This window comes from Tenebrio molitor, chromosome 4 (genome assembly GCF_963966145.1).
Source record: "Tenebrio molitor chromosome 4, icTenMoli1.1, whole genome shotgun sequence".
NCBI lineage: Eukaryota > Metazoa > Arthropoda > Insecta > Coleoptera > Tenebrionidae > Tenebrio > Tenebrio molitor.
The window spans coordinates 28,253,338-28,267,526 of record NC_091049.1 but is presented as its reverse complement, the minus strand read 5'-3'; the positions used below and the strand labels follow the sequence as shown (position 1 = coordinate 28,267,526).

Genomic DNA, 14,189 nt, shown 5'->3' with positions numbered 1-14,189 from the left:
CGAGCATCGTGGCCAAGCACCAAGCGCCCCACTTTGCACTCGGGAGGTCCCGGGTTCTAATCCCGGGGTTGTCTGACCTGGTTTTTTCATGGGTTTTTCCACACCAACACATCGTGGTATGAGCACAGGTCGCATATCATAGATAAGGCGAATGCTGGGTCTGTATTCACCCGTCAGAACCTACCATCCTCACCGCGCCCATCCCGAATCTTCCCGTCAGTGTGGCTGAAAAGGCCCTGGAAAGCCTCAGCAGCCTTGAAGGAATGAAAAATGTATCCTTTCCTTTCAAGTTTTTGGCGTTTTGACACATTTGTTTCTTACACACTTCTAATTTATTATTCATGCAATAAAAAAATAGATGTAACATCTCTGGACAAACGTGATATAAAAACACGGCTTTATCTCTCTTAATGAGGTCCTTGCGTAACTTCCTGGGTCACGCTTCGATTATAGCACTACAGATCTATCTGAATTATGACGAGAGTAAAAGTGACGATTGTATTCAAAATGCTAAAAATTGTAGATTTTTTAATGGTGAAGAATCTAGCAGCAGTAAATCTTGGTCTCATTTGCAGAACCATGTGGTAAAGTGCCTTGTTTTTATTGAACGACCGCAAAATCTTCTCGTACTCTAGATCTACCGCATTGCACGATAAAATCATCCATAGAATACCCATCTGAAACCATGTCAATGTACGAAACAGAAAGTAGGTTACTTCACAGATGTTTACCAAAAATAAGACGAGTTCTGCATTTTGCACCAGATAAAAATTGCGCATTTTGGACACGGAAAGAACCTTATAACTCATTATCAAGTAATGGCAATAAACCATGATTCTCTGAACTGTATAGCAAATATTGAGGAGGTTGGACCAGCTGAACATATCTTCAACAGTACGACTCAGTCGTTTCAATTCGTAGAGATTATGTATGCATCTTGTCGGTATGGTTTGCGTGCGACGGAGTAGATTTTGGTAATGGTACCTTGCTAGTACCATTCTTAAGACGTTGCAGGTTAGTGTGATGTAAAAGAATTGAGAATAGATTTGGACAACTTCGACGAAATACAGGCCAAGAGAAAGAAAGCCGAAGACCTCATTCCAGTAGTACATTTGTGTAAGTTTGACAACGCCGAATGCAAGCAGCGGTACCAGGACGGCCAAAAAGTGCGAGTCTCGACTGGGTTGAGTCTCGATTCTTGACAAGTTGTCAATTAATTGGTACCAGCGCTCGTTTGTGACAACCATTGTAGTGTAATAACTGTGAATCCAGATTGTGATTTCGATGACAATTATAAAGAATAGTTGAATTTTAGGTAGCGTGGCGTAGACTGGGATTCTGATGTATCCCATGAAGAATTTAAAAAACGTATACATTGTGAAAACTGCATATCTGTATATTTTTTCAAATCGACTGGATCTAGCATCTGTGGGAGAAGATGGAGTCAAGGCGAAATATTTTCCTATTGTAAACAACGCTTTGATCACTTGGAGGTCAGCCATGAAAAATGTTTTTACTTGTGGAAAACACGTTTTAGGCTCTTCAGGATTGATTAAATCGTACTAAAAACAATACAGTATTGTCTGAAAGACAACCAATAGGAGTTCTAAATGGAAAAAGTTACCAATACACCTGGGAAATTTTTGACTCGAGTAAATTGTTTGAAATATGTTTCATGTCTATGCTCCAGGCTTGTTAATTTTTTAAGAGTTGTTAAAAAAATAATGGTATGTAGTACCTATCATCTGAGGAATATCTTTGAACATATGCGTGGAAACATTTTTCAACGTGGCATTAGCGTGTTGAAGGTTCTTCAAGTAAAATTAGAAACAGATAATTCATCCCCCAAACATATTGTTGACGTTTTTCGAACTAATATTTGTTTTTGTTTTTGTAGGCTTGCCATTGATTATTCAAACCACGGGAAAAATAAGTTTCAAGTAATTCCACGAAACATGTAACAAAACAAAACAGATTTACCAGAAACCCTTTTGAAGTATTATGTTTGTTCTAATTTTCCATCAAGAGAAAACTTCTTTTTTAATTGCTAAAATCTAATCACTTTTGAACTGAATAATAACAATAAGAAAAGTGGTCATAGATTCTAGAACAATAAAAATCGTTGACCTATTAATCGAGAAGAATCCAGCGGCGCTAAACACTGGCCGATTATGCAAAATCACGTTGACGAATCTCCTCAATGAATTAGATTTTGTCATCGCACCATCACAAGCTGCTTCCAGTTGTTGGGAAACTTGAACAATTGAATCGTGTTCTTTCAAAATACGGTCACAGAGCAAATTCGTCGACAAGAATCCAATCTAGAACCAGTTTACTTGAAAAACTTGTCAAAAACGCACCCAAAATTGTACCCAAAACATTAGCAAGTGTAGCAGTTGATGTATCGTTATTAGTACACTGATGAGACCTCTGCTCTTCTGTTTGAACAAGCCCCCATCTTTGATCACGGCATCGATGAACAGCAAGTTCCTCAGCGTGAAGAGAAACACGTTGGAGAGAAGAGTACATCCGAAGATGTTGTTAAAACTGTCGACAGTTTCGCGCAATCTAAGCATATCGTACCCGACACTCTTCAAAAGTGTCAATTGATGGTCTAGGAGTCCTGTTGTGACTTGCTTCCATAGCAGAAATTTCTGTCGGTGGTACCTCGACCAGAGCATCTTCAGTACCACGTTACCCAACGCAACGTACAAATACTGAGAATAGTATTGCAGCTGCATCGAGAAGTTCAATATGGTACGCCCTACGCCTAAATATCCGAAGCAGATGTAAGATAGTACTGCAACGTTGACACCAAACACGGCTTGTGGTACGACCAACAGCAAAAAACTCGGTCTTGCGTTTTGGTCCGGCTTGATTTTGATCAAATTCTTGATCAATTTGAACCACTCTTTTTGCCTCATCATCATTAAAATCATCACAAGATAACAATTGTGGGCGTAAAGGACAAAATCCATCGAAACTGAGAGGAAGTTTTGTATCTTCGTGAAACTGATCTCGTTGCGTTGTCTTTGAGACAAAATGGCCACCATGGCGGTTGTGTACAGCACAAAAACGAACAAGCTGTGCGATTTTCTTGGAAAATCTTGTTTTTGTTCTTTGACGGTCGACGGTGTTAAAGACAATATTTTTCCGAGTTTAAAAGCAATTTCAAAAATGACCGTGTCCATGTTCTGAATGGTATGGAAGTGCTTTGAATGTTTCGTGACATATATTTGTGTTTGTATTCGTGGATTTCTAATTTGTTATTCGAATAGTAGGAAATTACGGTTTAAAACTGTTTGTACATTATTTCGTTACTTGAAAGCCTTACAAATGTACAAATAAAGTTTTAGGGATTGTCTTTTGGTGCACTAAAAATTTTGGAATTAGCTTCTTACGTAAATAATATGGAGGTAAGAGAATGTGTGATTCTCGACATGCAACAATCGAAACACTGTTTCAAATTCATCTATTGCAGTTCCTGAATATCCCTAGATCCTACAGCTCTAATTTGAAATTTTGCCTGTACATGATTTGGTAATCTTCAATATTCTACACCTCAAGGTCAAATGAAAAAATGAAATCGCAGAGGTCCCAAGATGAGTCCCAATATTGTTGTAATGAGAAATAAAACAATATACAGGGTGTTGTTGAAAATTGTACGGATATTTTAACCACGAGTTACTGGTTTCATATAGAAAAAAATATTTAAAAAATTCTATCTCAAAAAATAAAATGACATTTATTTTTTGAGCTACAATTTTTTAAAATTGCTTTTAGTTTTCTACGTTGTCCTACAACCTCGTAGGTAAAATTTCGGCACATTTTAAAAATACACCCTGTATATCATGTTTTATAAAATGTACGCCAATGCGAAGTAACCTATAGGAAATATGCTTTAAAACAAGGAAACCGCATTGGCGTACGTTTTATTTTATAAAATATGATATACAGGGTGTATTTTTAAAATGTGCCGAAATTTTACCTACGAGGTTGTTTGACAACGTAGAAGACTAAAAGCAATTAAAAAAACTTGTAGCTCAAAAAATAAATGTTTTTTGACATAGAATTATTTAGATATATTTCCCGAGTTCTTCATGAAGCCAGTAGCTCGTGGTTAAAATATCTGTACAACTTTCAATAACACCCTGTATGTATTAAATAAAAACGGTTCGATTTGCTGCTGATAACAGCTCAATTAGAACATATCAGTTACAACGGATCAACAAAATAGTTCCTTATTAATATAATGGACAAGCAAACGTTATTACATATTTTTACCCTAATATATCTGAAGGAAAAAATTATAAATAATACACAGCGGCATTTTGAAATAATTCAAAACGACCGCAAGCAAGTAAACCAGCAAAAAAATCGCAATTCCTACCATTTACCTTCTCATTAATTTTTTACTGCACGGTCGTGGCCAACACCATCATGAGAATGGTACTGATGAGGTACCGCCAACAGAACGTACTACTCAGTAAGATCTCAAGGCAACAGTTTACCAACAATGACAATCACGTAAAGAACAACCTACACATACTGTCGGCAGCTAAAGAAAACGTAGAAAATGTGTAATAAAAGCTGAATATATGTAAAAGATGTTGAATTATTAGAACTGAACCACAACAAGGAAAAACGCGATAATCGAATTGGCAATTCGAAAGATTGTCTCTCGGTTTAATGGAAAAAATCTGGCGAGCACAACCACCGGACGGTTGCAACAAATGGTGTCGATGAAATACTTCAAACATTTCTTCTCGATTGGGGTCAGGTTTGCTGTAACGAGTTCCAAACGATGAGACAGCATCACGATACGTTCACCTTCTCTGGTGACTGTATCAGACATTAGAGCATTTGCAGCTGTCCCACCCTGAAAGCAATGACATAGCAGAAACAAGTCTCGACTGTCACAAATCTCACCCAGTAGATCATTAAGACTCCACTTTGGATGAAATAAAGAAGCAAGTTGCCATCTTGTCTGTTGCTCTTCAAAGCACTTTCCTTCTTGACGATGTTGTCGAAATAAACGAGAGTTTTGCCAGATATGAAAAATATGTTCAACAGCGTAACAGTACCAAATATGTCGTTGTAAATGTCCACAGTCTCTTTAAGAGTTATGAGACTACATCTTATTTTCTCAAGGTTTGTGGTAAATCGCGTCCTCTCCGTCATGATTTTCTCCTTCAACAAGGTTCTTTGGTACCTGTACCTCGCCACCAACAGTCTGAGTACTGTATAACTGAAAAGCATATAGAAGAACTGTGAATAGAACTGGTAATACTCCACGTGGTAGAGTTTGAAACAACTGGATCCTAAAGAGGTAAAACAGAGGAAGTTCATGATTCCCAGGAACAAAGAGAATGAGAAGTGAACGGCAAGAAACAAGAAACGATGACTGTTGGTACTTTTCGACTCGAGTCTCTTCAAGTTCTCCACTAGTTGGAACCACCGCTTCCGTTTAAACAGCATCACGACTACCAGAGTGTAGAAACTTTGGCAGTAGCGACTCATATCTGTGGCAAACCACAGTACTGCTTTTATTGGTACCAGTTGCGCGTACTGCAGCCCTCTGTAGTAGAAAGCGACGAGGGTACCAACAGTGCAAGCGGAAAACATCAACAGGACAAACATTTTTTGACAGAGTGTCGGTTTGGTGTTGTCAAGCGAGGGCGGCGTCAGGCCAAAGAGTTTTCCGACTTTGAAGAAGGTTTCTATTATTTTTAAATCCATAATAGGAGTTGTTGCGAAGGAACGTTAATGAGTGCGGGCACAATTACCACAAAGTTTACTGCTTATTTGACATAGTGGCTCTTTCATTATTCAGGAGGTAACTTCTCAGGAGTAATTGGGACAGAGTGTTTCTCTGAATTATGTATTTTATGTTGTTTTTTTGCGTGATTCTTTTGATTTTCTTTGTGAATGCCAGTGAAGAAGTGGAACGATTGGGAGCAAAAGGAAATGGATGAATGTGGAGCTGAGTGAAAGAGACAAAGACACGGACAAGCAAGAAAGAAGGGAGAGAACTAAAGAATCAAGGTACAAGAAGGGGTATGAGAGGTGTATGACAGAGGAAATTCGGAGTATCTGAGGAGAGAGAGTGCAAGAGAGAGAAAAATGATGGCGAGATTCAGATGTGGGAACGAGTAGAGAGAAGGTGCAGAATGTCCTGAAACAATTCTTCAGTAAAAACAAAATATTTGTTTATCACTACTTGTGTAAGAAGTGAAACCTTTTAGTGTATTTGCTTTCCACAAAACCAACAACTTGTTTTCGATGCCCTCAAACAATATGTAGCGCACTGACAAAACAACGCTGTTCAAGAATGGACCTAGACGTCATTGAAACGATTTTCAGATTTGGAAAAATATTTGCCCTTACGCCATCTTCGATCTACAGTCAAGAATGCAGTCAGTGTCAAAAAATCTACATCTGCTTGCTGTTCTTCTTCTACACTTGTGGAGCTATTCTTACTTTTATTTACAAAATGAGTCTGCTCCTGTCGACCTTCACGACCATACAACTAGCCTTGAGAATTGTAATGGACGTTGACTTGTACCTCTCCATCACTTTCTGTCTCATGGTCGTCACGTTGACCAAACAGAATCGGTGGTACCAACTGATCAACAATCTCAAGGAAGTGCGGTGCGAAACCTACAGTAGAAGTCTACGCTACGTACCCTTCTACACTATCCTTCTGATGTTTTGGATCGCTGCGATTTTTACAATATGCGTTTGGATCGGTACTCTAGGATGGAGTTTTCTCCAAGCGTACACCATCGAATGCTTACAAATTTACTATCAATTCTATTCGGTACTCGTTGCCAACATGGTCTTGAGAATGCTCTTGCGAAGATACCACCAACAAAAAGTTTTACTTAGAAGTCATCCAGATCCGACCAAACAACTTTTCATACTGGCAAGAATCAAACGAAATTTGTTCATACTGAAGCACACAGTTGCCATTTTTAACGAAATCTTCGGTTGGACGTTGCTACTGAGTGTTATTTTTGGCGTTTCCAGGAGCTTGGTGTACTTAGATCTTAGCATAAAAGATAGTACCGTACGTCCCAACACCTCCGAATTTATTCCCCTGTTGATATCTAGACTCTCTGTAATCGTACTGTTCTGGGTACGACCTATCAATGTCAAAAACTCGTGATCTGTATTTAACTGAAAACAATTCTAGATTTCGTTTCTGCAAACTGTGATCTTGTGCGATTCCATCTTGACACAATTCGATGAAATATTCATTCTGTTGTTGACAGTACTAGTCAAAGAGAATTTGACCCTTCAATTCCATCAAACCAACTTGGGTTCTGTCACCAAGACTTTTAAAAGTAGTCGACCAGAGTTCACAGCTGCCAGATTCTTTCCGATCAACAGATCTACGATTTTCAGCATTTTGAATTGTATCATCACATTTTTAATTGTCATGGTCCAGTTCAAATAAACTGAAAGCATCTATGACTTTTTTTATTTTGGTCAGCAATAACAAAATCTGCAAGGATTGGTTCTTTCTTGAATGGGAGATAGAGAAGCAACAACTCCTCAAGGAAACTGTCAGTAGCTTTAATAATATTTTCGGGTGGAAGTACTTGTTTGCTGATGATGTATTCGGTACTGCCGACTCGAGTCCGATTCGAGCAGTCGAAGCGAGCGGACCTGTTTTACGGCGCGCGATAAGATAAGCGGCAAGTAAAAACGAGGTAGAATGAAAAAAAGTGATAGTGAAAGCGAGAGAGACGAAGATCACAAAAGGAAAAGAGAAGAAGGACGAGAATCAGAAGAGAGGATTAACCCATTTCGGAAAAGTAAAAAAGTGGAAAGATCACCTGTTAAAAAGGCAATGGATGAGGAAATGAAAAAGATGTTGGAAAAAATTATGGAGGATGTAGGGGAGATAAAGGAAGAGAGTCGGAAGATGAGTCGGGAATTGGAACAACTGAAAAGTATGATGCGTGAAAAGTAAGAAAAATGGGAAAGAGAAAAGATGGATTTAAAAGAAAAAATGACAAAATTGGAGGAGAAAATGGAAGAGCAGGAAAAAAGAGTGAGAAAAAAGAATATTGTCGTAACGGGACTGGATGAAGAGGAATGTGAGAACGAGAAGAAACTGGAAAAATGGATGAAGGCAGAATTAGAGGTTGAAGTAAGGGTGAAAGAGATGTATAAAATAAATGGAGGAAAAATGATTGTGGCAGAACTTGAGAGCTGGGGGGAAAAACGGAAAGTTATGGAAAATAAAAGGAAACTAAGAGAAAAAAAAGGAAAGAGAGTGTACATAGAAGATGATATGACAAAAAAGGAGAGAGACACACAGAAGAAATTAAGAACGCGAGCCAAAGAAGAGCGAGAAAAAGGACTGCGGGTAAAGTGGGTTATAAAAAGATATGGATAGAGGGAAAAGGTTTTAGGTGCGATGAAGAAAACGGGAAGTTACATACAGCAAATTTTTGAATAAGAGCGTAAGAAAAAGACGACAGGGCAGAAAAGGGAAAACGAACATGGAGAGGAATAAAGGAGAAAACGAGCAAATAAGAATAGTATTCTGGAATGTAGCGGGAATAAAAAATAAAGAGAATGAGTTTTGGAAGTATTTGGGAGAATTTGACGTAGTGGGATTGGTAGAAACGTGGGTGGAAGAAAAAGGCTGGGAAAGATTAGAAAAGAGAATGCCGAGAGAGTTTGAGTGGAAGTGTCAATATGCAGAGAGGGAAAGCAAGAAAGGGAGAGCGAAAGGTGGGATAATAGTGGGTATGAAAAAGGGACTGGAAGAAGAAAACGGATCTGGAGTAAAAGAAGAAAGAGGGTTTATGGAAAGAACGGTAAAAAGAAAACAGAGAAAATGGAGAATTGTAACAATATACAGCAGAAGTATGAAAGAAACGAAGAGAATAATAGAAGAGCGAGTAAAAAAGCAGGAAGAAGGAACTCTGGTGATTGGGGGGGATTTTAATGCAAGAATTGGGGGAAAAGGAAGGCGGATGGAAGAACAACAAGCAACAATAGAAAGAAGACCAACAAAAGATGGAATAGAAAACGGAGAAGGGAGAGAACTGGTTAGCTTAGTAGAAGAAAGAGGATGGGACGTACTTAATGGAAACTGCATAGGAGACGAGAAAGGGGAGTACACGTATATTGGATCGAGAGGGGAGACAGTTATTGATTATGTTATGGTGAATGAAGAAGCATGGGATAAAATAGAAGAATTTAAGGTGGGAGAAAGAGTGGAGTCGGATCATATGCCATTGGAAGTGAGGACAAAAGGAAGAGAGAAAGAGAGAAGTATGAAGGATGTTAAAAGAAAAATTGTGAAGAATATTTGGACGGAAGAAGGAAAAGAAAAGTATAGAGCAAGACTTAGGGAGGCAAAATACGAAGAAGGAGAAATAAACGAAAAAGTGAGGGAGCTGAGCGAGAACGTAAAAAATGCAACAGAAAAAAAAAGATAGAGATAAGAGAGAAGATGGGGCTGTGGAAAAACGAGTGGTGGGATAAAGAATGCAGGGAAGGGAAGCAAGCAGCAAGAAAGAAACTAAGAAATTGGAAAAAAGAAAAAGCAACGAAGGAAGAGTACAAGAGAGCACGCAAGAGGTACAAATTAGTATGCAAAGAGAAGAAGGAAAAGAAACGGATGGAACAAGAAATGAAGATGAAAGGTATAAAGACGGAAGAAGAGGTGTGGAGATACATAAATAGGGAAAGAAAGAAAAAAGGAGAAATAGTGAGTGATAGAATTACTATGGAGGAATGGAGAAAGTACTTCAGTGAGTTGTTGGGGGGTGAGGAAAACAGACAAGAAAAGGAAAAGAGACAACACAGAGTGGGAGAAATAGAAGAGATAACAAGAGAAGAATTAGAGCAACAACTAAGAAAACTGAAAAGGAAAAAGGCACCGGGGAGGGACGGTATACAGAACGAATCGTGGATATATGGAACTGAAAGGGAAGTTGATAGGTTGTTAGAGATAATGAATGGAGTGTGGAAGGGAGAGGGCTTCCCCCAGGAGTGGAAGGAGGGGATAATATGCCCCATATATAAGAAAGGAGAAAAGGATACAGCCAGCAATTACAGGGGGATCACGCTCCTTAATACGGCATATAAGGTATACGCGATGATTGTGGAAGAAAGACTGATGAAGGAAATGAATGAGCGGGGTGCGTTACCAGACGGGCAGGCGGGATTTAGGAAAGGTAGAGGGACTATGGACAACGTATATATCTTGAATCATATAATAGGAAATGAGATAAAAAAGAGGGGTAGCAAGATATATGCATTTTTTGTAGACCTGAAGGCGGCTTTTGATAATGTGGAAAGAGACTTACTGTGGGAATACTTGAGAAAGAAAGGGATAAATGAGCATCTGGTAACAAAAATAGAAGAGATATATGAAGAGACGATAAGTAGAGTGAGAGTGGATGGAAGAGTGAGTGAATGTTTCAAGACGTATAAGGGAGTAAGACAAGGTTGTCCACTAAGCCCCAGCCTGTTTGCAGCGTTTATAGGAGATATAGAGGAGATGTTCAGGAAGGGGCAGGCAGAGGGGGTCGTGGTGGGCAAAGAAAAAGTGTGGTCTTTGGCATACGCGGTGGTGCTAGCGAGAGAGGAGAAAGGTATGAAAGAAATGTTGGGAAACATGGAGAAATATATGAGGAGGAAAAAGTTGACGGTGAATGTAGAGAAATCCAAGATGATGGTGTTTAGAAAGGGGGGTGGTAGGAGAAAAATAAATGAGTGGAGATGGGAAAAGGATAAAATTGAAGAAGTGAAAGAATTTACGTATTTAGGTTATGTGATGAATGAAAGAAACACAGCAGCAGCACATGTGAGAGAGTTAGTGAAAAAAGCGAATAAGATAATAGGAGCGGTATGGGGGATAGGAGAGAGAAAATTTGGACATGACTTTAGAAGGAGAATAATGATGTTTGATAGTCTGGTGAAAAGCGTGATGATGTATGGAGCGGAAATATGGGGATGGAGAGAGCAAGAAGGGTTGGAAGGGGTGCAAGGAAAATATTTGAAATGGGTGCTAGGAGTAGATAGAGAGACACCGGGCTATATAGTGATGGAGGAAAAAAAAAGGAATGGAATAAGAATAGAAGCAGGAAAGAGAGCAATAAGATTTGAGGAGAGGTTGATAGAGAGAGGAGAGTGTAGAATTTTGCAAGAGTGTCTGAAAGAAAAAAGGAAAGAAATAGGAAAAGGGGTATGGAAAGAGAGGGAGGCATATTTCGAAAGAAATGGGTATGCAGGAGCGGAGATAGAAAGAATGCGAGAGGGAGGCAGAGCAATGACAGATGAATTGGTGCAGAGAGACAGAGATGTGCAAGTGCAGGAAAGAAGAACGAGAATTAGGGAATCTAGGAACAATGGGAAGTATGAAAAAATAATAACGGAAGAACTACCAAAGTACCTAGGAAGAGAGAGTAGAAAGGAGAGAGTGATAATAGCAAGATTTAGGTGTGGAAATGAGGAGAGAGAGAATAAATATTGGAATGAGGATAGGATTAGAGTGTGCAGGATGTGTGGAGAAAAAAAGGAGACGATAGAACATATGTTGAATGAATACGTAGAATTGAGAGAGAGAGAGGAAAGTAGAGAAGAAATGTTGAATGAGGACGGAAGAGGGTTCGAATGGATGAAGAAGGTTGAGTGGAGAAGAGGGACAATATGTGGGGAGGGATAATTGTATTTGGAAAGCTGCTAATTTATTATTGTTTTGAATTATTGTCTTATTTAGTTAGTTAGTTTTAGTTATTATATTATATTTTATTGTATTTTATTGAGTTAGTTGGAAATGTCGAAAATCGGATAATTTATAAACCTGTATAGGTATTAAATATACATACAACAACGGTACTGCCGACTCAGACGTCGGCAAAACCCTACAAAATTGCAAGTGACAGTTTTTGAAGAAAACTACGAAATATGCATTTTTATTAATGTGGTGAAAAATTGTTGCCCAAGATTCACAGCTGGCAAATTTTTTGCCATTGTCAATCGACGGTTTGCAGTCTTTTAAACACAATTGCCACATTCCTAATCGTCATGGTTCAGTTTCAGGAAAAAACTTTTGAATTAATAATTAACAAAAATAAGACTGACCCAGCGTTGACAAACATTTTGTAAACTTTTTCCTAGTTGTTTTGTCCCTCTTCAATGTTTACTTGACCGTAGGAAATTAAATTTTCATCCAAAGCAAGTAAATTTGTTTGTTATTGTTTACCAAAACATGACCTTTCACCAACCTACTTGTCGTGCAAGCCCTCATTTCTGTTGTTAAACTGGCTACAATGGACATGAAAATTGTAGCGCTCTCTTTCAAAATTGGAAAATGGTTGTCACTGACTCCATCTTCCTTCGAAAATAGAGTCCCCACTACTTTCCAAAAGCTTTACCTGTTTGTCACAATCACGTTTTACACAGTCGGTGTGATGTACAGTTTATCCGAACGCACCTACCTTTACCAAACCCTACCAAAGGTGCAGGCGTGTCTAAGACTCATCATGGACATTGTCCTCTACACCCACAATGCTCACTCTTTGATAACCGTCATGGTGTTCAGACGGCGACCGTGGTTCTCACTCGTGAAGAACCTGACCATGACATGCACAAAAATCCAGAAACGAAGACACCATCTTTTTATTTTTGTCCTGACGCAAGTGTTGTTTTGCGCATCATGTGTGTTGGTTGCTTCAGCTTGGATGGGCATTGTGGGAATAGGTTTCCTGAAACTGTTTTTCGTCGAAAACTTCCAGGTTTATTCCCTCTTCTTTTGCGTGACCTTCGCGTGCATTATTTTAACACTATTGCTGGAGAGGTACCGCCACCAGTACTACCTACTCATCGAAAGAAGTCCACGTCCCCGCAAACACTCCATCCAGCTTGATCAAGTCAGACGCAATTTATTCCACCTGAAGGAAGCGGTGGTAACCTTCAATGATATTTTCGGATGGACGATCCTTCTGACCATCTTCTTTGCCGGTGCAAGGAGCCTCATGTATCTAGATGTCATGATCAAAAATACATATCACAAATACGAGAGCCACAACAACATTTGGAACAGTCTGCACTTCGTATCAAACATGTTTATGGCGTTTATGTTTTGGGTGAGTTCTTTTCTATTGAAATTTCAATCTTGTTAAGTCACGAGTTTCAGGTGGGACTCTTGGTGATTCTTTTTCTTTGTGACACGATACAAAAGGAATTTGAAAAAATTCTGACACTGACGTACAAATTAGACACTTTGGGCATTTTGAACCACGACTGTGACATTCGAGAGTTTAGAAATGCAATTCAAGATTATCGTCCAAGTTTTACAGCCGCTCGGTTTTTCTGCATCAACAGAAAGACGATATTCAGTGTTTTGAATTCTCTCACAACGTTTTTCATTGTAATGATTCAGTTTAAATAAACCAGAAAGAAAGTACTCCGTTCTTTAGTATCGCTGCCCCCTCCATTTTAAAATGCAATCGTTGCACTTCATTGCGGTTCAAAAAAAAAACAACAAACAATTTCGGTGGACATTTTTTTAATCAATACGTTTCAACAAATACCAATTTCCTTCAGACTAAAGCAAACATGCTCGATAATTTTTCATGAGGAACGTTAAAAACCTCCCATTCCGATCAGATTCCGTTCCAATAATGACTTACACAGTTCTACAAACAATTTTATCGATTGGGCGATGTTTGGGTGTTATGCCAACGTGTCCAAAACGCTCCTTTTCTGACAAACTTTTCGGTGCTTGTATGTTTGCGTTCGTTTCAGTCGTTCTTACAATGGAAATTTATTACAAAACACCATTTTACACCAAGTACAGTTACATCAAATTGGCGGCCAAGTTGATGGGAGATGGAAGTTTTTACATTTTCGCCTACTATACCATGATGGTTTTAAGATTCTGGAAAAGAGACCAGTGGTGTAGACTGGTTCAGCAAATACACAACGCTGCCACAACAGAAACCACTTACACTAACTTTGTTGTTGTTCATGTGATTTTTTTGAGCAACATGGTGTATGGAATATATCTGTGGTCCAAGATATTGAAAAGTGAATTTATCAAGCAGTTCTCAGTTGACATGTTTTTGTACTACTCGAAATTCCTCTACAATTACTTAGTCTATGCCGTCTTAAAAAGTTGTTGCAGTTTTCTCACACTACGAAACATGGACGAGTGA

At 38.8% G+C, this 14,189-nt stretch overlaps 3 protein-coding genes across 3 annotated transcripts; 1 reads left to right on the top strand and 2 right to left on the bottom strand.

Annotated features, from left to right (window-relative positions):
- Positions 1 to 2,095: 2,095 nt before the first annotated feature.
- On the bottom strand, positions 2,096 to 3,053 carry LOC138129452 (uncharacterized). Its single transcript, XM_069045749.1, has 2 exons — positions 2,418 to 3,053; positions 2,096 to 2,104 (listed from the first exon to the last, which is right to left on the bottom strand). The coding sequence occupies exons 1-2, from the start codon at positions 3,051 to 3,053 to the stop codon at positions 2,096 to 2,098; spliced, it is 645 nt and encodes a 214-aa protein (XP_068901850.1).
- A 1,801-nt stretch (positions 3,054 to 4,854) lies between these two features.
- On the bottom strand, positions 4,855 to 5,739 carry LOC138129451 (uncharacterized). The gene has a single exon (XM_069045748.1). The coding sequence runs from the start codon at positions 5,737 to 5,739 to the stop codon at positions 4,855 to 4,857; it is 885 nt and encodes a 294-aa protein (XP_068901849.1).
- A 6,489-nt stretch (positions 5,740 to 12,228) lies between these two features.
- On the top strand, positions 12,229 to 13,423 carry LOC138129450 (uncharacterized). The gene is made up of 2 exons (XM_069045747.1): positions 12,229 to 13,118; positions 13,169 to 13,423. The coding sequence occupies exons 1-2, from the start codon at positions 12,303 to 12,305 to the stop codon at positions 13,421 to 13,423; spliced, it is 1,071 nt and encodes a 356-aa protein (XP_068901848.1). The 5' UTR covers positions 12,229 to 12,302.
- The last annotated feature ends 766 nt before the right edge of the window (positions 13,424 to 14,189 follow it).

What these genes read in the sequence shown, in the direction of transcription:
- LOC138129452 (XM_069045749.1), bottom strand. Translation starts at nt 3,053, where the DNA reads ATGGTGGCCATTTTGTCTCAAAGACAACGCAACGAGATCAGTTTCACG.
- LOC138129451 (XM_069045748.1), bottom strand. Translation starts at nt 5,739, where the DNA reads ATGGATTTAAAAATAATAGAAACCTTCTTCAAAGTCGGAAAACTCTTT.
- LOC138129450 (XM_069045747.1), top strand. Translation starts at nt 12,303, where the DNA reads ATGGACATGAAAATTGTAGCGCTCTCTTTCAAAATTGGAAAATGGTTG. An exon ending in TTATGGCGTTTATGTTTTGG is followed by an intron (nt 13,119 to 13,168) that starts GTGAGTTCTTTT and finishes CACGAGTTTCAG; the next exon opens with GTGGGACTCTTGGTGATTCT.